At 40.3% G+C, this 27,511-nt stretch overlaps 1 protein-coding gene across 4 annotated transcripts in view; it reads right to left on the reverse strand.

The window, feature by feature from the left end:
* Window positions 1-566: 566 nt before the first annotated feature.
* LOC134880055 (galactosylgalactosylxylosylprotein 3-beta-glucuronosyltransferase 1) overlaps window positions 567-27,511 on the reverse strand; it is a 71,977-nt gene continuing 45,032 nt past the window's right edge. Inside the window, exons 3-9 of one of the 4 annotated variants that reach the window (XM_063906749.1) lie at window positions 17,880-18,040; window positions 14,474-14,616; window positions 12,365-12,436; window positions 11,748-12,259; window positions 6,927-7,223; window positions 4,657-4,758; window positions 567-3,878 (exon numbers count right to left, since the gene is read on the reverse strand). In XM_063906749.1, the coding sequence (XP_063762819.1) occupies window positions 4,672-4,758; window positions 6,927-7,223; window positions 11,748-12,259; window positions 12,365-12,436; window positions 14,474-14,585 (1,080 nt within the window). In that variant the 5' untranslated portion in view covers window positions 14,586-14,616; window positions 17,880-18,040 and the 3' untranslated portion in view covers window positions 567-3,878; window positions 4,657-4,671. Of the gene's footprint in view, window positions 3,879-4,656; window positions 4,759-6,926; window positions 7,224-11,747; window positions 12,260-12,364; window positions 12,437-14,473; window positions 14,617-17,875; window positions 18,041-27,511 lie in introns of all 4 variants that reach the window. The other 3 variants (XM_063906750.1, XM_063906748.1, XM_063906751.1) reach the window with 3 other exon arrangements.

Below are 27,511 nucleotides of genomic sequence, written 5' to 3' on the forward strand. Positions count from 1 at the left end.
ATGCTCCTGCAGAGAAGTCAAGATCACAAGCTGTGTTTGAAGTGTTTTTTTAAAAGTCATCTCTGTGCGTGCGGCCTGTCAGACCTACCATCACAATTATTTGTCTTTAAAGATTGATGCCACAGTGACACTGTGCTTCAACATTTCAGTCTATTATCGCCTGGAAAAATGTGAGGTGCACGAGTCGCACACTTATGCCGATTCTTGTTAACTTTTAAGGGCGTGGAGGCAGTTTGTGCCTGACATTTTTAAGTAACCGAAATATGCTAACCTACATTTGTCCTAGGTCTTAACTTAAACATTTCCCCAACAACTTCATGGTAGTACCCATATTTTCAATGGACTGATATTACATTGCAAAACTGTAAACCAATAAGGTAAGGTTAGCATAATTTTGGTGTTTTAAACAATAATTGAACTGTATATTTCTCCATGTATGCAAATGTAAATCAATCAATTCATACCGACATTGACAAAGGATTAGCACATGCTTCAAAACATAATTTGGCTCCTGATTTAAATATTGAAATCTAAGCTAAAATAATCCTTGTGTCTTAATTGTGCAGCCTAGTTGAGGACAGGGTGATTTGAGACCAACTTAAGGAAACATTCAAGAAAAGATTAAATGTGGTTTAGATGTTTAAAAACGCACATAGTACAGACAGTGTAAAAACATTCAGTGTTCAGACACAACACTCCAGCACAGGCGAGGTTCTTCTCAGTTATTTATTTCTCTTGATTCAACTAACATCTTTCTCTGAGACAGAATTGCTGTGGCAAATAAACAACCGTAAGAGTCACATGCATAAAATGTGAATCACATGAGTCAGGGGGATGACAGTGGAGATGAGGAAAAGAGAGGACTTGTGTGGAAAGTGTATTGTGCCTTAAAGAAGCCCCTCGGAGGGTAATTCTCATTTAGTGACATTGAATACTGAATAACCTGCACTGCTAAAGTCGATGTATGTACTCATTATTTGTGAGTTTTAAGATATTGCTTGATAAGTCACCTGTAGAGAGAGAAACAAATCAGATGTCGGACAAAGATCTAACATCACTTTTAAGGTCAAGCCCTTTTAAATTGCTTCAGAAATCACCACAGATATTACCATCAGTAAATCTTTTCTTTTTAACCAAACGCCACATGACGTTTGTTGGCAAGTCTGGAAGATGAGAGCAGAGAATTTAGTGTACATCAAAAAGTAAAAGACTGACAACATTTGATTTGAATGCCCGAGCGCTCAAATGAAGTCTTTGACACGGTGCTGTTCCAGCGCTAGTTATTTTTTTTAGATTGATTCATACATTTCTGTTTAGAGTCAAATAAAAAAACAACATATTGAATTTAATTTCATACCTGAAGAGCTCAAATTTAAACCTCTACATGGTGATGTATTTATTTTGGAATCTAAAACGGTTTAATCGCTTGAAACATTTCAGATGGATTCATTCATTTGGATTAAAAAGCTGATAATGACTTCTCAAGTAGAACTTATATCAGCAGCAATGCTATAAAGAAGATGGTGTTTGTAATTATGATCTGTATGATAATCCACGTGTACACTATACCGTAAGTGCGCATGCTTTTTCTCGAGAGCAGTTGGAAAATGCAGATTGTAGAGCAAACACTGCTATGATTCAATTGCACTTCCACACTTGAAATAAATACATAAATAAATATATAAAATTTGAGTTTTTAATAAATAATAGGAGGCAAGTTGAAGAGTAGAACAAATCCAGAGATAGTCTGTGGCATGGCCGACCCCTGTGCAGTGTAATATCATGCAGTCTACGAAAACAGCCAGTCCGATGAGAGATACAATACAGCTATTGTCTGAATGTGTGTATCTTATCTTACTCCAAGTGAAATATGTAATAGTACGGTTTCCCCGGTTGATGAGCCCGAGAGGCCGTAACGTCTTTGTAAGTTTCCATTCTGTGTATTTTGGGTTGTGTGTGCTGAAGGGGAGGGTGCACAAAGATAATCTGGCAACAGTACAGAGGCTCAGTGTTTGAATTATCTCCAGCTACTTCTGCCGGGCAATGTAAGATAAGAACCACTGTGTATTGCACTAGACAGATGATTTATCAACTAGAGGAGAGATTCTATTATACGAGGTGTAGAATAACTTTGTTACAGTGTTCAGCTGAAAAGCGTCATCGCTGCTGATGTTTAGCGTAAGAGGAGCTCCCTTCTGCGATCCAGTTAGTGCACAACAGACTGATACTTTAACTGAAGTAACCCATGAGACATCAATCCACAACACTGAAGATGGCACGTAAACATTGCTACCAAATCATTAGCAAAAACAGTTATTTTTGTTGTGCTTTTCTTAGCCTGATGTCAATTGAGAGTAGTCTCTCATTTTATAAGTGGAAGCCAGCGTAAAAACAATTTAGGGCCATGCATTGATACTTTTTGTTGAGGAATTAGCTGCTTTATTTAGCAGATGCCTACATTTATATTTTTGGGGGAATTCTGTCTCCTTCACACAACAGTGCTTTTTCTTTAGAGAAGGGGGACCGACAGGCCTACTTATAACCAAATTTGCTGGCATTGATGCTTTTTCATCCTTCTCTTTGGTAGACTTGCACACAGGGACCTTTGTTAACCAGTGGCTCGTGGACATATGAGCGTGCATAGACAAGAGGAAATATTAGCTCTCTGAAGTGACACACTCCCCCCCCCCTCCCCCGCAACATCAAAAATGACACTTTATATGAAAGCTAACATGGCAATTAGGCCAGTATTTGTGAGTCTACGGTTTAGCTGATTCAAAGTAATGAACGTGTCACAAACTGGAGTTTCTAATACCAAATGACATTGGTGATGTGCTATTACTCTTTCCATGTGTTGAACCTTGAGTGAACCTGTGCCTTGTTGAGTGTTGATGTGAGGAATTCAGAGGGGAAAGAGAAGATACTTTTTTTACCTTTTTCTTTTTACATATAAATACAGTAATTACAATACTTTTGTCAAAATTGCCATCAATTCTCTGATTGTAGTCATGTTAACTTACTATGTACACATGTTGCCACAAAGGAACATCATTTGTGTATTTTTTAAGTGCTAAGAAGTGTTAGGATTCTGATGTTTACATGTACTCTTGAGCTCCCAAGCACAACGAGGGGATACATTTAAAACAGCAGTCTCTCTTCAAGTGTATGGGGGTGGCTTAAATGCATGTGATATAATGACACCATAAAATGAGCAATGATAACCCAAGAGTAAATGCAGGTACTGTACGAGTCAGTAGTATTGAACTAGCAAGTGCTTGTAAAACACCAGAACAGATTAAATTAATGCAAACATTTCATAGTTATCAAAAGAACATCCTTGACTTGCTTTGTTTGCTCAAAGGAAAGTCCACACGTCGCTTATTTGTCCTTGGAGTCGTGTTTTAATCCAGGCTGATGGTGTGGAATTTCACTTTTGAACCATGTGCAGATCCAGACAGTGTGAGTATTATCCCCTTAGTTTATTTTTAGGTTTAACCTGCTTGTTTGGATGACTCCGCTGGCTGTATGCTTGTCATATTGTGCCTGTCTCTTTTGTTAGGTTGTCCTCAGCGAGCCATTGTACCATGAAGTTGCAGGTCACGTCTATCAACGCCGACTCTGTGACGTCCTTTATGTCCTCTGCCCTGCACTTCAGCAGACCTGGCAAATAACTGCAGCCACTTCTAATCTGTGCTTTAGTATTGTACCTCTGTACTGTTTTACTCCGTATTTCAAAATTGTCAGATCAAGTCAAGAGGATTAAATTCCTCTTCAAAGGCCAAAATGTCCCTTTTTTCTGATGATTAAGACATGAGCACTGGTTGCACTTATCAAGACGTTCAGACGTTTTCTTCCTCTGCTGGTCCAAGGCCAGCGACCTGCAATAGAAAGGATTAAGATAAGCTGAGAAAGAGCGCTAAGCCTTAATTAAGTTAATTGAATCTGTTTATTTAGGAGACATTCATTGATGGACAACATCTGCTGTAATTGGGCCCCGACAGAAAGCACATTAAAAACGAATGTACAATATTAAGTGGTCTTCACATTTCTATTTCCCCTTCTTAAGAAAATGGTACATAAAGATGGTTCAGGTCTGCAATAGAGTGGTGCAGTGAAAGACCCAGAGGTTAGCATCAGAGGCACTCCCACGGCAAAAAGCAATCGAAAAGTTCTATCTGATTTTGAAATATTGTCAATAATAAAATCTGTGGAAAATACACGTTTGCAATACTTACACCTTTTGTTCAGCAGCATAGTCTCCCTGAATTAAAACCACTTTTCTGATTTTTGAAGCATAAACGCAATCTCCAGAAGTAAAAAACTTATGTTTCTCTAATGAACAACATGGCGGTCGCATGACTGTGCGTCACTACCGCTAAGCTAAAGGCGGCTAATGTTGTGCGTGAAGCGTTTGCTGTCTCATTCAGTCACTGGTTAGCAAATGCTGTTTTGAAAACCCAAAGAAGCTTCGGGTATGGGGCTTTTACTGATTAAAACTTGTAAATGTTTAACAAAGACCTTATTCTGGCATACAACCGTTCAAGAGACTGTTGACTCGGAAACGGATAAATGCCCCATTAATCTTTGGGTTTTAGGTCTAATTTCTGAACCACTCTATAGAAAATACTACAAAATGTATTGCACATTATGATTTACCTGCATCTGAAGGGGTCATATTTCCACATTGGGGTCTGTGAATCCCTTTTTTCCTTCGTTTACAAGGACAGGTTTCTCCGTTCTTGTGTGCCAAACGAGTATCTGTTGAGAAAAGCCAACACAAACAACAGCAACATTAGTGACATGCTGTTTCCTTAATGCACCCATTCAGACCGCTCATCCTTTCAGCAGCCACTCTGCCTCGTGTTTTTCAAATCCTGGTTATAGCTCTAGCAGTACATACACGACCAAAGGGTCTGCCTTTGTGTGAAAAGCTACTTGAGCATGAACCTTGCATTAGAAGGGAGTGAAGAGGAACTACACGCCGTGTGTTACGACACATCCCTCTTGGATTAGTGTGTGTACAGTCCTCTTCTGCCCATAGGATAATGGCTACCTTCATATGACGGCCAACTGAAGATGTTTCGACACAGTGTGTATGAGCTTTTGCCTGTAAAGTTGTGCTACAGTTCTTCTGGGCATGCTATTGTGCTTGAGACTGAGTTCATCTGGCCCCCGAGACTGGACAAACATCCAGGAAAAGCATGGCAAGTGGAACAGGGGAGGGAAAAAACTGTCAAGCTCATTTTCCCGGCTCTCTGTGTTGGATCCCTCCTTCCTTTCATCTCTCCATGGCGGCAGCTATGAATTATGCATAGGGCGTGTTTGAAATGTGCAAAGAGCCCACTCCCACTTTGCTCAGGTGTAGGGGGAGGTTAATAGTCAGACTTGTATCTGAAGTGGAAGATTATAAGAAAGAGAGATGCCTGTGCACGACTTTCCATTTCTTTCTTCCTCTCTTCCTCCTGCTCTCCTGTCTGTCTGTCCCCGCACTCATCTGTAATCAGTGTGACGTCCCTGCCTCCCCTTTCCTCCCAACTCCAATTCCGCTCTCTCAGCCGTTCCCTGAATCCCCTCTTTTCATTTTCCCGCTCTGAATGGCTGCATGAGAGCAGGAGAAAAAGCTGGCTGAAAGCATCCCTCTCACTCTTCCTTTCCCCTCTTTCTCTCTTTGTCTTTGTGTGTGTGTGTGTGTGTGTGTGTGTGTGTGTGTGTGTGTGTGTGTGTGTGTGTGTGTGTGTGTATGTGTGTGTTGGGGTGATTGTGGTGTGAATCCTGGCTAACCAAAGCCCTCTGGTTGACTACTCTTTGCCCAGAGAGAGGCTTAGTGATGTGACCCAGACCAAAGGCTGCATGCAGGAATGGTGGAGTGGGGATGTTGCTGCTGCTACCTTCAAGCCTTTCTATATGTGTGTGTGTGTGTGTGTGTGTGTGTGTGTGAGAGAGAGAGAATGCAAGACATTTCAAGGCTTTTCTGTCTTTTAGCATGGTACTTTTTAAGTTTGTTTAAATTCTGGCAGGAAAGTGTTTTTGAAAACTATTGAAACTATTCCTGTAATAATTCAAGGTTTACTGCGTTATAATGGAGCCATATTGTGTAGAATTATTGGAAGTAGTGGTTTTGGTGATGAGTATGACTGCACTACCTCATCAACGGAGGGTGCTTGTGATGGTTTTGCTAGCACAGAGCTATAGAGTTTGCTCTTACGCAACTTCTGAAAACCCTAATAATTATCTCCATTGCTAAGGGTGACATCCAAAGGGGAGCCTCTGAAAAGAGATTGTGGTTTCTTTCCACTTTCTTCCCTCTGAATCTGAATTACTGGGAAAAGTATTTGACCGAGGTGGTTCAGCATACAGATTTAGCAAGACATTTTCAAAGTTAGATCATTAGTAAGATAAAGCCAGTGGTGGATAGTCAGTATTCCCATGTTTCTTTCAACTCTGTTAAATGTAAAGTAAACTATTGTACGTTTTGCTCCACTCTATTTTACAGCTGTAGATACTTATGTGTGTATTAAGATTTAACATGCAAAACAAACATGGCAGGTTTATACTATTAAAGATTGAACCAACACGTGATTGGTTTGTGACAGGATGTTGTTGTGGCTGCTTGGTATGTTTCCAAATAACAGTTTGAGGTCAAATTTTCCAATAATTCACAAAAGATATGTTGTTTGACTCAAAATAAGGAAGGTAGATTTGACCGTTGATGCTTGTAAATTTAATTTAGTTGGAAATTGAATGCAGCACCTTCATTTGAATATGCATTGATGTATTGGTAGAGGATCTGAATACTTTACCACCACCGTCGACAGCAGCTTTATTAAATTCAAACCAGTCTTACCATCCTTACAAACAATTTAGAAACATCCATTTACTGCTTAGTGCTCAAGTCAAGGTGCTAAACATTGGAAAAAGGGGATTACCTTAGTGCAATTGGCTGCTTTAGGTTCCAGGTCATTAAGTGTGACAAGCTCCCGGAGCAAACTACTCTCCTGGTAGCCACCCTTCACCCCGCGAAGCTTAAAATACGCCTGCGGCTTGAAGAGGATGAGCCTCATGTTGATGGCAAATCCGGCCATGTCGATGGCAAATGGCCGATGGGGGTCGAACACCGTCTTCCAGCCGTAGACCTTTCCAGCTGCATTGACCTTGGGGGACTCATAACGCAAGCCGCCCACAAAGGCCACAGGCCACACTGAGACTTTCCTAGTGGATCTCATCTAGGGAGAGGAAAGAGAAAAACAAAAAAGGAGGAAGGAAGAGAGCAAATTAGTCATCTGAAAAAGACATGACAGAGAGAGAGGAGAATCAGCTGCCAGCGGCGCGGCGGGTTTTTAGAGCTATTATTCATTCTGAAAGACGGTGAATATTGACCAAGCTTTTTTGCCATGCGCAGCTGTTACAGTGTTAAGATGAAGGCAGATCCCACACATTGTTCAACAGCTGCCCAACAATGAGATAATTGGACACAACCATCTTAAAAGGAACTATTGTGCCAAGAGGGTTTGAAGGAGCCAAGCTATTAGAGCAAGTGGCTCTAGTCGCTGGTTGGCTGGTGGGTTTCGTTAAGGTAGAGCACTGCCATCCTCTTTTCTTTTTTTGTCCTTTAATCTTCCAGCATCAAACGATCTTGCCGCCCTTTTTCTTTGTCAGCTTCACAGTTAGCCATTTTAGCTAGAGCTGCTTCAGTCATAAAGAAGGTACATTTTTCAAGAAAGGAAGGGGAAACAGCTATTCATTGCAGCAGAAATAATGATGCTGGTGCCTCTCTACGGGAAGGTACATTTTAAAGATGCATGTACAGCATAACAAACATTAGAATGATTGCATGGATATAGAAAATGTCTTTATGTGGTCAGTTCAGGGGATCAGGGAGCTGCATAGTGTGAACAGCATGAAGAGGGCTAGGGGCTTATGGGAATCTGTGGATTTGAGCTTTAGGGGGTGGAAAAAAACTGTGCCAAGCACCAAGATAACATTTGGCAGGATGTTTGGCCTTAATGAGCTCTGGGTGTTAACGGTGGAAAAGAGTGCTTACATGCATGTGTCCATGGGATTGTGATGCTTGAATTTAATACACAGGATCAAATGTTGTAGTGCTGACACCATCTCTCCTCGTTATTTTTGTGTATTACATTCGCAAAATGTGAGCAATTCCTGTGCTATTTACCTTACCTTATAATGTTGGGTGCCAGTTTATTTGCAGCTGTGCTCAAATTGAATTTTGCCCATCCACCCCTCTGCTTTCCTCATATATATATATATATATATATATACAGTACACTCAACTTAAATCAAAAGGAGGCATACATCAGGCTCTCTGCAGGCAATCTCAAGAGGCTCGTCACCTTCCGATTTATACTATAAATGTGCAAAAGAGTGTTCTGCTGCTGCGTCTGGAGAGCACGCCAACCAGAGTGAAACAACACAAATCCCTCTTCTAGTTTCACCCATGCAAAAAGATATGATGAGGAATCTGATGTGTTTGAACAGTTTCTTGTTCCCTGCTGATACAGTTTGCATTTGAAGGCCTCTGTGTTTTTAAGCTCTGTTTCCTGCTTCCTTCAGAAAGAGTGGCTGTGATTAAGAGAAGTAATCCCAAGCAAAGAAATCCAAAATTCTCAGAGACAAAAGAAAGGTACGTGATCAGGCCTTAAGGGCGCATAGAGAAAGAAACAAATCAGAGTTTCCTTTTACTCCTGCCAATGAAGTCCTTGAATTTAACTTTTAGTCGAAACAAAAGAAGAGTGTTAAATATATCGATGGTTCAAGGATTCTGATTACGTTTTCACATTTGTTGTTCCTTCTATAATGTAGTTCTTTACAGCTCACAATATCTAGAATTCATCAGGTTGACAGAGCCATTTGTCTCTTTCAAAATGAAAAGCTATTTGAACAGATTTAGTGGAGCATACGCTGATATTCATCAGATAACATCATCCTCTTTTCAGTACTTATGATAGTTTCTCAAATATGTATATTGTTTAAATAAATAATAAAATCCCCAATAGTCCTACTGCAGTCAAATGTGTTTAAGTGTGTGATCCATCTTCTTGAAATCAGTTTGTTGACATTTAGGGTCAACCCCTTTGTGGTTTTGGAGAACTTTAAGAAGCCTTAATAATTCACATGTTCTACTGCATCATATGAAACATTTTTATATATTTTTGTTGTTATCCAAGGGATGACCTGAAAAAAAGAAGCATTTAATAAAGAGGTGTTTGTACCAGAGCCACTGATAGTTTACGGTGTGAAATTATACTGAGGTTTATAAGAGCAGTTACGTAACTGCTCCAGTAGACAACTTATTGTAAGCAATGAGCTATGGTGTAGTCTTTTTAACGCTTTGTAATTTCAGGCTTAAGTAACATGTCAGCTGCAACAAGGTTAATGCATTGATAGAAAAGTTGTTGTATATTTGACTTACATTGTATAGCATTTTGAAAAGCAGCATTCAGCTCCTGTGTATCTGGTCCTGATTTTACACAAAGTTACATTTATTTGGTACAATTTAACCATGTTTCTGTAAAACCATGTTTCTGTAAAACCATTACTGCATGCATTTAGTCCGCCTCTATATACAGATATGGCACTGAAGCTATTTCTTTTGATTGTTTATAGATAAATGATGTTTAAAAAGAAACAGCTTTAGTAGTAAGGTATTTGGGGGGGGGGGGGGTTAGACCTGTATTTTCATTGGTGTTGATGCTGACAGCTTGTCAGAATTTAAGTAGCTTAAACTTGTTTTTCTTTTTTTTTTACAATTAGAGTAGAAATTGCATTTTAATTCAAGATGCTCACTCTAGACGTGGAATAAAGTCATCAGTCTTTGTCTCGCACATGGAGCACATCAATCTTTCAACCTTGTGTCTACACTGGAGACTTAAACGCCTCTTTGATTGCAAGCTGTTGAAACGTATAAATATTTACTCTGGTGTCAGCAAACTATTCTGTAGTTGCAGACAACGCTGCACTTTCTGTCTATCTGGCTGTCCCAACTCTTTCACTGGCATCCTTTTTTTCCCTATCTCTGTCTCTACCTCTCTCTCTCTTTCCCCCTCAGGGCTTTTACTCTGGCCCATAAATAGAACCGTTGGAGGTGATGGAGGGCCTCTGAGGGAGACCGAGCACTTCAGCTGATTCCCAGAGAAAGGTAATGACAGGCCCCGTCAATACCCGGCGCTCCATTTACTACGGACCCTGTCTGCACCACTAACAAGACCTGGGGCTAATACTCAGAGGACCTAGACCATGTCCGCTCAGGTAATTCAGCTGATGTTGAGATGGATGGCCTGAGATGTACTGATTACATGCCCAAACATCTCTCCATCAGCTGCAGAACCCCGACTATGCTTGTTAAGAGCTAAAAGAAAAATGCTTCAAGTTACCGAGTGGATTTATAGTTCCACCTCTCCTTACATAACAGGTTACAGATAAAGTAAACAGGCTGGGATGTGCGCAAGTTAGAACGGAGGTTAAAGGGAAGAAAGCATGCAATTTACATAAGCTGAGCAGGTATGTTTTTTTCAGATACAACAAAAAGAAATAGTGAATATCATTGGCTTTATCTCTTTTACATATTTCTTGCACACTAAAAAAAAACACTATATTATATTTAATCTGCCTCAACCTTTCCTAGAGCCCTTTTGAACATGCAGTTAGTTTTATTTTATTACATCTTTGCACAAAATGTCCGTGATATATTGCTGAGTGTTCACTGATTTATGGCTCTCTGGATCACTTCCAGTCACTCCTCTGAGATTTCTCTTGTGTTGTTACTGGGAATGGTTTAATCTCCCAGATTACTTGAATTACCCTTAATAAACACATTTGTTTTAGCTTGAAAAACACGTTTGGCTTGGTATTTAAACAGGGAGTTTGAAAGTTTTGGCTGAATGTAAATGTGTGGGTATATGCTTTACATGATTAGTTTTATGAGAAAGGTTGGAATACTTTATAATTTGATTAATGTAATAGTTTTGTGGTAGACTGTCCTCAATTAAAAGCATGAGTGAGTGAGTGAACGGGGACACACCTTCAAAACAGATTCCTTCAAGGGAGGATCATCTCAAAATGTTTTTTTGTTGGCAAAAGTTTATTGAAATATCAATACAAGGTGAAACTTGGAGAATACTGCCAGTATCTTTGCTCTCTGATGAATTAGAAATGTTTTTGTCTTTAGTTTGGCCTCCGTCAGAGTCTGGTTGCACTGATAAATCTTTTCTGGAAGCATAGAGAGCCTTTGAGTAGGTCTTTGTGGCAGCGGGGTGTGGTTAGGGCGCCGGCTGCTGGAGTGGTAGGAGTGGCTCAGTCGGAGGCCAGACAGCTGATCTGGATCAGGTAATCAGGCACTGATTAAAGTCATGGTCGTAACCTGGTTCTGCTCGGTTGCAGTGGACGGGGGCCTGGGTGAGGACTGTTTCCCCTCGCCCGCAGGACGAGAACCACTAACCACTAGTACCATTGCGAAAGTACTGTTCCGTAATAAAGATGTCATTGTGTTTCAAAGTACCGAGTGGTCCTTCTATCATTGGGAACGTAGGTGTGAGCCCGAACGCTCACAGTCTTCTATATAAGATATATATTGTGTGCACTACTACATAAGAACTGAACTAAATCAAAGCTAATCCAGCTATGTTGATGTAGCATTTTGTAAAGATCAAACAACGCTCTATTTGTGCTTTGCCTTGCTATTTTTTTGTTAAAACAATAATGTGTTAAGCAAACATGAATGAAGCTCTTACCTCCTCAAACAGCTCCAGGCTGTATGTGTTGTCGTCATCTGCAAAGTAGACGATTCCAGCTTGGGTGCTGTTAGCGTTGAAGGTCTCCCTCAGCCACCGCAGGGCCAGGTTCCTCTGCATGGTCCCCCTGGGGATCCTGGGGTCCCGGGTGTCACCCCGTAGCTTATAGTTCCTGGGTGTCTCCACATTGAGGTGGGTGTAGTTAAGCCCCGTTTCTCGAAGGAGCCGCGTGACGAGAGGTGTTCTCCTTTGGGAGTCCTCCACCAGGATCCAGTGCAGGTTGGGAACATGAAGGAAGGTGTTTGCCAGTCGTGTCAGCTCCGCCTTCTGCACCGGTCGACTGTATGTGGGGGTGATGATGTGTATGGTAGGCAGCACATCTGACCAGGGCGGAGGCCGCGTGTACACATACTCTGTCCTCACCACCTCCACAATGTCCTTATCTGAGGCACAGTATTCCTTGGAGTCTTGTGCCTGGCCACCAGCCTCCCTTTTGCCCTCGACACCGTCATCTGCAGATTTGGGGATAAGAAGACATGTAAGGCATTAGTGCGACCTTGGGCTGCCCTTTGTATATTTGCCTCAGGTGACTTAAACCCAATGGGGGTAAAGTGTACCTGAGAGCCGGTGATGGCGGACTGCAAGCCTCTCTGGAATGATAAAGATCTCTTTTACTAGGTGGTGACAGGCTGCAAAAAGTGAAAGCAGGCACCGTGAGAGGATAACACAGCTGATGGACAGAGAGACAGCGCAAGGAAAGGGAGAGGAGCAAAGAGCCTTGCTGTTCCCTCAGGGTTGCCTTTGGGCTTTCGTTTCAAAAGAAAGAAAATGTGGATCCAGTAGACATTCCCCCTATTTGTGTTTGGACTCCTATGTTACTTTCCTGCAATAAACAGGGAGTCATTTAGCTGAAATTAGTCCTGGTGTTCTCATTTAAATTTACTACAAAAAATAGAGATCCCTTAACATGACTCAATTTGCTCTAATTAACTGTGGTATAAATACGTGGTTGTTAGCATGCACTGAACACAGTCAAAACTGCACTCTTAATATATTTTGGCTCATTAATATCTCTAAAAGACATTAGTTATTTGGAAATCTACTATAATCAAACAGGCATGTTTCTGCTGGTGTTAAACATAAAGGTGACACCAAATACAAATTATAAAAAGGAGAAAACGGCTCATTTTCAGCATATAACCTGCAATTGGTTCACTAATTTGTGATCATGTTGGTTGCAAATATACCAGCAGCTGCAGCACAAGGGGATGTTACTGTTAACATACAGATTCCTTCAGAAATAAGCTAAGTGTAAACGTTTATGTTAAAATGGAAAAGAATGTGAACACTACGCAAGACTTCAATGATTGAATGAGTCCGCTGATATATATTGAGTCCGGAGGTAAAGGCCCCAGTAGTTTGGCCGTGATGGATAGAATATGATTATAAAATCATTAAGGTTGTTAATTTCGGTTCATTGTGCCACAGCTAATGGCCATCTTTGTCACTTCTCTGCCCGGACTCCAGTCACACCTCCAAGATAAGGAGGATTTTTCTGCAGTACATAGATTAACACAATCTGCTGATGGCCAGATGTTCAGCAAAGGCTGCCAGCCAACGTGCTGCCAAAAAAAATAAATCCTTTAGCTTCTCTTTTAAGAGCACACACAAAGGAGCCTGTTGGCAGGGCTGGGTCAGGTAGCACTGGGAATTTATTTTTTAATATATTTCTCATTGTGTCTTCACTGTGTTTAATTGTCGACACGGTTTGTGATATGGTATAGTCTTTTGAGCAAAACGATTGATTCATTTCGGCATTCTTTTCCATGGTGGTTGACTGATCAGACACTATTAAATAAGTGTGTCGATAAACAAATTAATCGATATAATTTGTAGCGTCTATTGACTCCAGACAGCCTTGGGTCATTTCTGTAAACTTGTTTTGTTGGTTAAGTCATGTATTTGCTCCCTATTGATTTGCTGCGGCTCTAATACAGGTTTGTTTACTCGGCAGCCGACTTGACATTTTAAACTGTTGGTTTGTGGTCTCTGGGGGATAATCAAGGGGCTCATGAGTGTGTGTCTTCATGACTCATGCTGGTGTGCAGACGTGACATTACATGTGGATGCAAGATACCCCTGTGAAGCTAATTGAGCAGACATTTATTATTAAACATTTTTGAAAACCTTAAATTAAATTAAACAAACACAGAAATTACCAGAAGTTCCACTGAATTCAAATGAGTGAAAAAAAGGGGGAACAGTTTGATCCTAAATGGATGAATTAATGACGACACGCTGCTGTTCACTGCATGCTCTGCGTGGTTGAGCGTCACACTGAGAGGAAAACGTGGATGGATGGGCAGAGGCATGTGACCGCATAGACTGCATATGCTGTGAAATGACATTGTTTTGTAACAACTGTACTGGGATAGTCGTTGTCGAAATAGAAACAGCTTAGAAACAGCTGAACAATTCATCAAATTCAACTGATTGAATACTCAATATAAAAATAAGTCCTAGAGGTACTGTCTTAGTCAGGCACCAAACCGTCCACATTGATGAGGTTTGCAATGACTGTACGAGTGTTATTGAGCTATGATGAAGCACATGGTCATGTCGGTGAGTGCCTCTAAATGAACTGCCTGTTTTCTAAACCTGGAGTGAAGTGTGAGGTTCAAGGACCCACTCCAGGTTTGATATTGCCAGTAGAGAGCAGTGCGTACCCTTGCGGATGGCGAGGAGTGGAGCTATAGCGCTTTGGTGCCAAACAGTGATGAGCAGAGTCCAGGGTAACACGATCAACACGATGGCAAGAATATCTCTTCTCTTCGGCATCTCCAGGATTGGTTATTTGGCTCGGCATAACCTGGGGAAAAGAGATAGAAGAATCATCATTATGCATTTTTTAAAACATGGGGTTATAGGTCAAATCACTTTGAAAACTTACATTAAATGACTGTGCTTCTGTTCACATTTGTACATAGCCTACACTATTAATCAAACAAGTGGCTGAAAATCAATTACTTGGGAATGACCGGGAGAAAGACTGATCTATCATCATTCTGTATTTCTTTTACACATGGGACTAAAGGAAATAAGAAAATACTAATAATAATACATAACACTTTTCTAAATACTCAATGAAATTTTACAAAAGCCTTCCATACAAACTTACATAGGCATAATTAAGTGAAACAAGAGGTATTTTACTTAATTTGAGATAATACAAAGAGACCATAGAACAGCAAGTAGCAAGATTACCAGAGTTATGACATAGGGGATGGGGGTCAAATCACTTTGGAAAAAATCCATGAAATGTCTGTTTTGCTGTTCCTATTTGCATGTAAAAAAGGTTTAAAATAACCTACACCCATTTTAAGAGCCAAGCAAACAAGTTGCTGTTATTTCAGTAGCATGGGAAGATAAAGGATACCCATATTCTTACAAAACAAAAGTGCCATTGATTCAATGTTTAAGGCTAATACCTGTCCTTTAACACTAAAATAATATATGTGCGCTTACACAGCATACTTTAAACCTCATCAAGCAAAAATAGGAGTGAGCTAATAGAGCAATATGTCAACCTAGGCAGGAAAAAATAAAGGTTATAAAAGAAAACCTTCACTATGAAAGTCTCACAGTGAGTCAACACACTGAGGATGCTATGGTGCAGGAGCTTGTGCCCTCTGCCAACACAATGAACTCATCGGTGGTCTCAGTGAGGATGAAGCAGGGACTTCACGCCCAGTGCTGAAACTTTTCACCGGCCAAATGGCAGGAAACGATATAACCAGACTGCAGCTCCACTGTCTGGGAAATGTGCCCTGCCCCCTGAGTCCAGGATGTTTGGTTCCACTTTGTATCCCTTTGAAAAATCTCATTATAATATGAAAGACACCAACTGGAAACAACCTGGAAATGGAAATCTACTAAATCAATCTTTCAAATTAATCTGTCATCATTTTATTTGAAAAAAAAGCAGTCAGTCTTTTAAAGCGGCTGATGCACTTACTAAAAAACTTTCAATGCAATGAGTTTTGTACTTTGCTTACTTATTAGCAGAAGTGGAACAAGTATCTTTAGTCATTTATTTAAGTTAAAATAGTAATATCAAATCCTTCATACAAAATGTTACAAAAGTAAAAAACTTGAGTCACTTTGTACGATAAAACAAAAGGAAATACAAACAAATACACCGTGTACATCCACAATAACTTCACCCAAACTATATGAGAATCAAACCTCAATAAGAAATATACTTCTCAAACGGTTTGTTATTTGTTGGTTTTGGATTGCATCATTCTATTTCAGAGCCTCTTATTATTAAGTCCAGTCACCGCCTGTGCTACCTCATTGCCACGAGGCTCATTCCACATTGAATTTCAGGATGACAAACCTCCCCGTCTCTCTCAGGGATGCTCTCTCCTCCTCCTTAATAGGCTTATGGCATTACGCCGAACCATAACTGGAAAAATGCAGTTATTAACTGATCTGCTCAATTAAACAAGGAGAAAAACAGACATAAGGTGAGCACAGGTGTTTGGCGTATTCATTACAGCTTCACACATGGGGGAGCAAGTCATCACATTTCCCACAGTGATCCTGTTCCCACTGCTGGGGTAGGTGACAGTGTATTGAGGATTCATAAAATTGTACATGCCAATTATGTGTATTGAGTTCTGTAAATAAATACATCATTAATGCCCGAAGCCTAAGGTGAGAACAGCCTACGTGTGTATAGTTTTTACCACACGTTCTATAAGTGCGGACATATTCTGGAAAAGCTGTCTTTTTTCTATTTGACTTGAGAGGTACTTTAGAGAAAAGTGGAACAAAGGAAATAATTCTTTTAAGAAAAAGGTTTGATCATGTAAATCTCACAGATTACCTTTTAAACCTCTCAACGAAACCAGAAATACAATTATTTGACACAAAAAACATTCATTTGCATACATATATAAAACTATATAAACTGCATCAAGATATACGGACAGGAAATTCAGGGGAGAGACAGGGGGATGACATAAACGTAAGGGCCCTGGCAGGACATAAACCCAGGTCGCTGCTCATTCACAATGTAAGCTGGAGGACACTTTGGGAGCAAAAATCCCGACAAACATCATAGCTGTTGCTTACTTTTTATGTGAAATTGATTCCTTGACCTTGTGAACATGCCCTTAGTGGAGGTCTCTTTTAGCTTGGTAAGAGTTGCTGAAAAATTTAATCGTTCTTCAAGGAAGAAAACCTCAAACTATCCCATTTTTCATATAATAAACGGTTTGCCAAAGTGTTGTTAAAAGATATAAAAGCCAGTATGATGATAGGGTCATTCTGCCAATACGATGGCAATGACACAATTTCATAGCAACTTTTCTAAGAATCTCCCTGCCTGGTAAATGCCCACATCCTTCAAACTCCATACCCCTGGAGTCAATTTCCGGAAACTACTTTTGTCTAATCCAAAAATGACAGAGCCTGGATGACACCAGACTCAGAGACAGTTTTATACCACAGGCTATAAGACTACTGAACTCCTGAGCTGTGTGAATGTCTACTCACATCTGTTTATAGTACACACATACATATATATTATACACATCTGCCATACATATCTGTTTATAGTACACATATCTATATATTATACATATCTGTTTATAGTACACATATCTATATATTGTACATATCTGCCATATACATCTGCTATACATAATATATGCATCTGTCCATACCTCCTCATTCAACAGTGTAAAGTATTTAAATACTTTCAATGTATTCCACATATGTATATATTTCACATCCTCAAATCTTTATTGTTAATATTGTAAATATTCTTCTCTCTTTTTGCACTACTTTATTTATCTTTTGCACCATGCATGTTGAGTTGTTGGAGGAGCACGCGACATAAGATTTTCATTGCCAACATATACGCTGTATCTGCTGTGCATATGACAAATAAAACCTTGAAACCTTGAAACCTTGAAACATCACTTGCATATTTTCTCAGAGCCACAGTTCGACAGCGCTCCTTATGACTAGTAAACAGACCCTTGAAAGCCCCTTTTAAAACATATCCTGCATGTAATACATCTATTTTTAATGAATGAAAAAAGGCTTTTGATGCTCACCCACAGTTATAACTGAATCATTGCACCACGGTAGATGCGCAGCTGGGAAGGCCACACTGCATGCTGGATGAAATACGTAGCGGTGCAGTCCTTTGTGACACTTCAGCCGACCATTTCCTCTTCCTCTGATGAGTCTTCCACAGACGGGCAACACTGAGTCCAGACCTGCAAGAAAAAGAACATGTCAGTGAGTATGATTCAGTAATGACAGATTGTCAGCGATTCTCTCTTTGTGTTTTCACAGTATGTACAGTGGGGCAAAAAAGTATTTAGTCAGCCACCAATTGTGCAAGTTCTCCCATTTAAAAAGATGAGAGAGGCCTGTAATTTTTATCATAGGTATACCTCAACTATGAGAGACAGAATGGGGGAAACAATCCAGGAAATCACATTGTAGGATTTTTAAAGAATTAATTGGTAAATTCCTCTGTAAAATAAGTATTTGGTCACCTACAAACAAGCAAGATTTCTGGCTCTCACAGACCTGTAACTTCTTCTTTAAGAGGCTCCTCTGTCCTCCACTGGTTACCTGTATTAATGGCACCTTTTTGAACTCGTTATCTGTATAAAAGACACCTGTCCACAACCTCAAACAGTCATACTCCAAACTCCACTATGGCCAAGACCAAAGAGCTGTCAAAGGAGACCAGAGACAAAATTGTAGACCTGCACCAGGCTGGGAAAACTGAATCTGCAATAGGTAGGTAAGCAGCTTGGTGTGAAGAAATCAACTGTGGGAGCAATTATTAGAAAATGGAAGACATACAAGACCACTGCTAATCTCCCTCGATCTGGGGCTCCACACAAGATCTCACCCCGTGGGGTCAAAATGATCACAAGAACGGTGAGCAAAAATCCCAGAACCACACGGGGGGACCTAGTGAATGACCTGCAGAGAGCTGGGACCAAAGTAACAGAGGCTACCATCAGTAACACACTACGCCGCCAGGGACTTAAATCCTGCAGTTCCAGACGTGTCCCCCTGCTTAAGCCAGTACATGTCCAGGCCCGACTGAAGTTTGCTAGAGGGCATTTGGATGATCCAGAAGAGGATTGGGAGAATGTCATATGGTCAGATGAAACCAAAATAGAACTTTTTGGTAAAAACTCAACTCGTCGTGTTTGGAGGAGAAAGAATGCAGAGTTGCATCCAAAGAACACCATACCTACTGTGAAGCATGGGGGTGGAAACATCATGCTTTGGGGCTGTTTTTCTGCAAAGGGACCAGGACGACTGATCCGTGTAAAGGAAAGAATGAATGGGGCCATGTATCGTGAGGTTTTGAGTGAAGACCTCCTTCCATCAGCAAGGGCACTGAAGATGAAGCGTGGCTGGGTCTTTCAGCATGACAATGATCCCAAACACACCGCCAGGGCAACGAAGGAGTGGCTTCGTAAGAAGCATTTCAAGGTCCTGGAGTGGCCTAGCCAGTCTCCAGATCTCAACCCCATAGAAAATCTTTGGAGGGAGTTGAAAGTCCGTGTTGCCCAGCGACAGCCCCAAAACATCACTGCTTTAGAGGAGATCTGCATGGAGGAATGGGCCAAAATACCAGCAACAGTGTGTGAAAACCTTGTGAAGACTTACAGAAAACGTTTGACCTCTGTCATTGCCAACAAAGGGTATATAACAAAGTATTGAGATGAACTTTTGTTATTGACCAAATACTTATTTTCCACAATAATTTGAAAATAAATTCATTAAAAATCCTACAATGTGATTTTCTGGATTTTTTTTTCCTCATTCTGTCTCTCATAGTTGAGGTATACCTATGATAAAAATTACAGGCCTCTCTCATCTTTTTAAATGGGAGAACTTGCACAATTGGTGGCTGACTAAATACTTTTTTGCCCCACTGTACCTTCATTTGTCCCCCCCCCCCTTTCTTTGACTCAGAGCAGCATGAGACATTGAAGGACCGTCAGCCAGGTTTAAACATAGCTGTTTGGACAGACTCTAAGAGTCAAATGCCTTGCAGAGTTTCTTGGCGAGACACCTTTGTGAGCGGTGTGATGTATATTCATTATTTATCATCAAAGAACTAAGGCTGAAAATGCGGCTGAGGAAAAGTGTGTCAGCATCAAGTAATGAACTCTAATTTAGATGCACATTGAGTTTCACAGCAGGAGTCCTTCTCCCGGCGGCGTGCCGCTGCTGTGCTTTACAATCCTGCATTCGCTCATGTGTGACATATGGCATAAATATATATTGATCATCCTACTTCATTGACTCAAATTTGAACTGAACAGACACAGAGTCAGGTTTTCTATTTTTATGCCTAATGTGGAACATGGAAAAGGGTTAGTCACAACTCCATGCTTGCCAACAGTCCGGGATGGGGGGATGCTACGAAAATAAACTGGCTGGCATCATGTCTTATTCAAATACATCTGAGGGATGAAGCTGCCTAGCTTATGCTCCACTCTGCTAGTGATGTCTGCACGCTGCATCAGCTCCAAAAAGTAGGTGGCTGAAGTCTTTGTAATAGAGAATCATAAAAAGTGCAAATATGTAGCTTTTTGGGGAATAAACATCAGCAGTCCCAGATTCATTTTACAGAGGCACACTGTTGTATAAATAGGCAAATTGCCTGTGAGCCAGTATTGCAATAGGGGGTGTTTGTGCCTAATGTGCACACAATTTCAAAGCAATCTATTTTTCAGATTGCCTTAACTCATTGTTCAATTCCTCAAACTGAAGGATCATGCATCTGTGGGGTAAACGTTGTGTGGAATAAAAAATGGAAGCTGAATACCAGAAATGGTCTTCATGGATTAGTGCCTGCAGTCGGCTATTTTTTTTTTTTTACGACAGCGACAAACAAGTGCTGAAGTGGCAAAAAAAACAACAACCTTACAGCGGCGATAGAAAGGCTTTCGCTGCCAGGTACCGCCATGCATGCTATGTTGCAACGACAGTGTTGTCGTTCTGATTTCTGCACAACACTTCCAAAATTGTCATGAAGCTTAACAGAAACAAACAGAGTATAGTCCAACACCCTGCCAACATTTCAGAGCTTGATTTTGACAAAAAATGTTTGAAAAACAAAGCAATGGCAAGCCCTTCGAGGCTGCAGGGAGCTGGAACTGATATTGATGTTATGTACACAATGTTCACAATACGGAGAGCTATGCTTGTTTTGTGAAATGAAGAGTCATTAATTAGAGACTCTTGATTTGTTCTTTGGCACAGGGTTGTTTTAACAGATTAGTTGGGTTGGAAATTTGAAAATGAACTTATTTTTGAAGGAAGATTTAGTTCAACTTAATCCATTTAATTGATCCAATACCAAATACATGATTTCACACTGTGGTTAATGCTGATTAGAAAAAGCTAGCATGTAACATGTTAAAGAGAGATGGTGAACATAGGTAAACATTGCCAGCGAGACATCTGAATTCTCACAATATCTTTGATAGCATGATAGCATTGACAACACATAAACAATACTGCAGCCTACATTTCTCATTGTTTCCAGACATGCTTTATACTTGTAAAAATGGGTTAGGTTAACCTTGTGTTCTCAGAATCTGAACTGTGTAATGTGAAAGAACGAAGAAAGTCAACCCCAAAGCACCGTCTACAGCAGCCAAAGGCAGACAATGACGCTCGACAGCCTTTCACATCAGCACGAGTTAACCAGCTGTGAAGGGAACACCTGCTGCTGATTAATACAGAATCACAGCAACAATGCCATGTGTGAAAATTGTTGTACTGATTGTTGAACTAACACCATTAACCCCAAAAGGTGAGGTGGGAGGGGTGAAACAAATAATTTCCTCAACTGGGTTTGAGGTGCCAGAGAAAAAGGTACTGTATGAGAAAAGAAAGATGAGGAATAGAAAATAGTTAATCTCAGAGTAACGGTACAGTAAATAATAATCCTTTTATGAGCTTTTAGGTCCCATATTGTTACCCTTCAAAGCTTAGGACTATAGATTGTTTCCCTCAGACCTCTAAATAATTTTAACTAAAAGCCTACCTGTATCTGAATTAAGGAAGGAAGGAAGGAAGGCAGGAAGGAAGGAAGGAAGGAAGGAAGGAGGGAAGGAACGAAGGAAGGAACGAAGGAAGGAAAATGCTTTTAACCTTTTTTATTTTAAGGAAATGGAAGACTTTTTCCATGCAAAACACGATTCTAACAAATGTTAAGCAGAAACAGATCCTTCAGGGATTTTAACATCTACTGCTACTTTTTATATAGAAAGCCTGTCATCCTGTTTTTACCCAAATTCCCTACAACTAAGCCAACGCAATTCAATAACAGAGACAACAAGATGTGATTTAAAGGAACACATAAGATTTCCAAGGTAAAGAAAAAGTTCATGGTGTTTTGTTTCTAAGAATTCACAAACATCGCGAGACATTCCGACACCAGAGAAATAATTGTGCAGGGAAAATAGTAACTCAGTAAGGATGTTTACTATTGGTTAAGAGGGCTGCAGAAACAGTTTCGCAATGCAGAGCTGCAGGCTCACAAGCTGCAGGCTCACGATGCAGAGCTGCAGGCTCACAATGCAGAGCTGCAGGCTCACAATGCAGAGCTGCAGGCTCACAATGCAGAGCTGCAGGCTCACAATGCAGAGCTGCAGGCTCACAATGCAGAGCTGCAGGCTGAAGCAACAGAAGGTAACTTTCTCTCTCGGTCTGCTGCTTGAACCCAGAGAAGCTCAGAGACTCGTGGCAGAGTGCTGAAGATATGCAGCCTCTGTCCTCTGTGGAATCGCCGACTTTTAGAAAGCTTGTCAGCAAAAGTCCCATTAACACACCAATGACAAAGTGAGCTAACGCTTCCATAGAGACTCATTCATATACAGCAGGTTACAGGGCCGTGCAGAGGCTCCACTAACATGTGTTTAATAACAAACAGCGACGTAATGTTACCGGTATCACATATTATTCAGCCGACTTACACGCAGCATGAGTTTAATTTCTAGCTCTTTTCCTAATTTTCAGCATGTACTGCCAGATAAATAGATAGCTTTAATTAATGAGCTGCAATAAACTACATTTTAGCATTTAAAGCCATACTTTTGAGGTTATTTTGGTGAAAGTAACTCAAAGTAACGCAAAAGTAGTGTAACACATTACATATCAGACACAGTAATAATGTAATGTAACTTATTACTTTAAAAAGACAGCAATAAGTCATATGTACTGTATTACATTCTGAAAGTAACTTGCCCAACACTGGTTTGGTTAGGTTTCCTCCCCCCCCCACCCCCCCAGCATGAAAAGTCTCCATTGGACTCCTTTGTTCACTTTCGTAACATAGTGACATTAATAGTATGTAACACTCCCTCTGCTATTTGCTAGCGCTCCAACACATTGTACATGATAGGCTAAGGGGCGGGACATCTCTAAATGGTAAACAAATCACAACAGATCCAGCCAGCTAACCAATCAGAGCAGACTGGGTTCTGGATTCAGACAGAGGGTGAAAAGAGGTGCTGCAGCACAGGCAGTATGAGAACAATAAAGAGCTTTTTGAACATTAAAGTAATAAACATTTCACAGTAACTGCACCTGTGAACCTGAAAATTAATTTTAAGAACTGAATAAACTTAATGAATGCAACGTGTAATATGTCTTATTTTCATTCTCAAATTGGGAACTTCTGCAACTTTCAAAGTCAAAATGCTATTAGTTCTATTACAAACAGTATATTCAATAACTATCTAATTAATAGGCTAAATCTCATTCCACTCAGACAGAAAGCAGTAAAATCTAATGAATGAAAAAATCAATTAGAAGCTGACTCATTACTGAGAACAATCTTGTGTTTTAAAGACTGGGGTGCACTGAGGCAGTTTAAATCTTTCCGTCTGTCTGACAAAATAATTAAACTCACTTGTGGGCAGAGAGGGAACTGATGACATACTGTAATATGTTAATCTCGAATCGGGAGCAGAGTAGGCAATTTATTTTTGCCTTTGAAAGTGTTTAAAGTTCTTAGAATTGAAACAAAATACTATCAAGGATCCCCTTCACAAATAACGTATATGACGAAGAAAACATTCCCACTTTTACTTCAGCCATGTCTCAGCGTGCTATGCTTTATTCATATTCCACTTTTGGGGTCAATGAAAGGTCGCTGTCACACTAGTTTTGTGTTACTTATCCCATCAATCCAATTCACACCTGCCATGGAGCACGTCTCTCCAAAGTGTGATCCTCTCGTCGTGAAACCACCAACTGCTTTGAGTCAAGCTAATAATAGCAATGCAGGGCAGGCAGCTACTTTATGAATACTGCAGTTGGCTGTCGGAGGAAAAATGGTCATGTTGTTTACGATCATGTCACATTTTGTAAGGTAAGTGGAATTCTAACATAGTTAAATTGATAGTGGTGATAATCGATGCAGTAATTAGTAGTCAAAAAATGTCTGAAGTGTAATTAGATGTAAACCATGTCAGGCTTGTATCTGCCAGGTTTTCACTTTTTTGCAGACCGGTTATCCTAATCAGTGTAAATGCTGTTTGATAAAAAAAATATGCCAAAGAGTGTGGCAGTAAGTGCTGTTTCGCATGCTTGATTTAGATGATGAGGTTGGCTGTTTCACTTTCAGGAAAACTTGAATTACCCATTAGCTGTGAGCATTGGCCCTGATTGATGGCACCAGTCCATGCCGGGATCTGGCTGCCTCAGCAATGATGAAAGATTTAAGAGCACCAACCTTCAGGCTGGTTCTTCTCTGCTCATAACGGCGGGGGATAGCCTAGCGCAGCATGCCCTTAACTTATCCTGACTAATTTATAGTCCGGTTTACACAGGGCACATTTCAAATGCTGGACCTTGGAGGATGAGGGAGCCTCTCACAGCTGGCTGAGCAGACTGAAGGAGCTCCGCCAGGATTGCAGAGGCTGCCGCTGAGAATTGGACGTGCCTTGTCGGGTCAGCGCTGCCCGGCTCTGATCAGAATGGAGTGAAGGGAGATGTCATCTTGGAGGGGACCACGAGGGAGGACTTGAGAATATTACTATCCCATCGTTTCTCCTCATTGTGACTGATAGAAACTGTACCTGGGTTTTAGTGCGTCAAAGGTATCTTGATGCAGTAAAGGCTGTGTGCTATTTGGGGGGGAATGATTCAAGAAGTTTATGTTTTTAAAAATAAATCAAAAACAACATTGGGCCTAACACACTATGGAGGTCTTGCACCTGGGGAAAGTAACATGTAATTGTGCAATTGGTTGAACTATTTTAAAACAGGAACCTAGTCTATAACAGGAATATTTACATTTTAAACTCAAAATATTGCAATATTCCCCTCTCTTGCCTTGCTCTTTCCTCATCAAAAACACTGGGGATGCCATCACATATAACGCAACGAGAGGTTTAGTGCTAATTAAACATGCTAGGGCTAAATCCCCTTTCAGTACCATGGATAGCAACATCCGGGGAGGCATGCATGCTTATTTAAAACCTTAATATTTAAATTATATTCTCCAAATGCATTAGCATAATGTGCTTTGAACATAAACCTCAATAGACAGAATTATGCCTACTCTTGCTGGAGAGCGCAGAAAGAAGAGAAGGGCCTAATAGTACGTACAAGATGCTGCGTTACTGCTCTTGGACAGGCTATTGGCATTTTCTTAAAACCTTAAATAAATACGTCCCCATATTTGGGGCTCTTTTAGGTGCAGGGGAGATGTGGTGAGCTCACCTAGCGTACTATACATCATGAGCCTGTGTTTGTGTAATTACTCTCACTGCCACAGGGTTTCCGCACTGCAGGTTTAATTAGCTTTAGAGCTGCTGGTAGGCATATTTAGTTTTTATGCTAAGGTGTGCTAACAGGCTACTGGTGTTTTTATATTTACCGTAGAGAAATGCAAATAAGCTGTGACAAAATTTCAAATGTTTTGCTTTAAATACTGTTATTATAATTAACAAATGAGAAAAAGGCTTCTTATAAACACATTTATTTACATTTGACTCACCAAAGCACTTTTTATGATTCATTTGCCCTTCAGCAACAAGCAAATGAATGGCATGTTCATGGTATAGATGTTTTCTAACTGTTGCCATCAGGGTTATGGTTATACTGTCAATTAGAAAACATCATTGGATCCTTTAAGCGCCATCAATATAACAGACCATATCAATCATTGAGCGGGCGCTTTGGATGCAAATGAAACTAAAATCAATCTATTACAACCTTTGAAGAGAAAGATTGATGCATGCAGACTTCAAATGTTTCCAAGGGAAAGCACAGTGTTTATCTCATTTAAATCTGGTGTTGTGTACACTGCATTGATTTCAAACACAGCTGACATGCCTCACACTGTGAACAGGCTTATTATGCCCGAGCTGAAGGTCAAAGGTTGGCAGAGGAAGCTCCCAGATTCATTAGCTAATTAAAGGCTGCTTCTTGAGGGGGAGTTTGATTCTCTAATGCACCTTTTCGCTTTCAGACTTCAACACGCCAACTCTGCTGCGCTCCGATTGCCTTAATGAGGGTTAGACCAAGGATTTCTCAGATGAAAAGTTCTACAGCTTAAAGTCCCCCAATTATATGCTCCTGTGGAGGGAAAATATATATGATTATGAAACTGATCATCGCTAATTAAACCTGTGGGATTTGATCCTACACAATGACAGCGTAGACTAGTTTTGTTTGTTATGGGAAATAATTGGTGTAAATAGAGATGAAAACAAGACTTTTGTTAAGGAGAGTAATTATAAAGGAAACAAACTTGTTTGAAAAAAGATCTGTATTGTAAGGCTTTAAAATATGTTTCACCATCAAACAAACTGAATTTAATTTACCAGACATGTTTGTATGACTTGTAACAAAGAAGGGTAATTCAGATTTAAAACATAAGAATGATGGTATAAATAACATAAATCTGAAGCCTTCTCACTGCACTTAAACCCTTTTTGCTGCAACCAGTGTTTTATCCCTTTTATGAATTGTCTTTTTGTTTGTTTTGTTTTTAATTACTACGGTGAATGCCTATGTGAAGCACTTTGAATTGCTTTTGTGTCTGAAAACGTGTTATACAAATAAACACACCTCAACCTTAAACTCAGCTTTTGGATCATAGACTGGAAATTTAGAATGAGACAATACCTTCCTAGCACACATAACAGAAACAGAATGATCTACAATACAAGCTAAGCTAGAGAATGCCCAGTGGTGATTGAGATAGCGTCTATACATCTGACAAAGCCGCTGAATAGATTAGGCCTTCCACAGCATCTGTTTGTTAGCGATAGCCCCCTAGGTTGGTTAAACTAGCAGTTTGACTGGAACAACTGAACATAATATATCTTTAAATATACTAACAGTCATTCTCACATTTCATTCTACTACTAGGAATTAGAAATCTGGGTGGCTACACGATGTTAAGTGTGTGCAGTTGTAGATGCATGGGTGGATTTGAATCAGGAAGTGCTGCCATGTGTGCGCAGCAGAACCGTCCCCGGGCTAAGTAGAGGTTTTAAGGATAACTCTGAAGAAGAAGCACAGGAACTTGGCACATAACAATTATGGACTCAACGCAGCTGCAAGTTTGCTCATGTCCATCGCTGGTGTTTTCTTAATAACATAATTAGTGAGGGTCGGTGATATGTGATTTCCCTCTATGACATGCTGTCATTAGCTTTGAACCTGCCAGTAAAACAGTG

Source organism: Eleginops maclovinus, chromosome 18 (assembly GCF_036324505.1).
Source record: "Eleginops maclovinus isolate JMC-PN-2008 ecotype Puerto Natales chromosome 18, JC_Emac_rtc_rv5, whole genome shotgun sequence".
NCBI classification, from domain to species: Eukaryota; Metazoa; Chordata; class Actinopteri; order Perciformes; family Eleginopidae; genus Eleginops; species Eleginops maclovinus.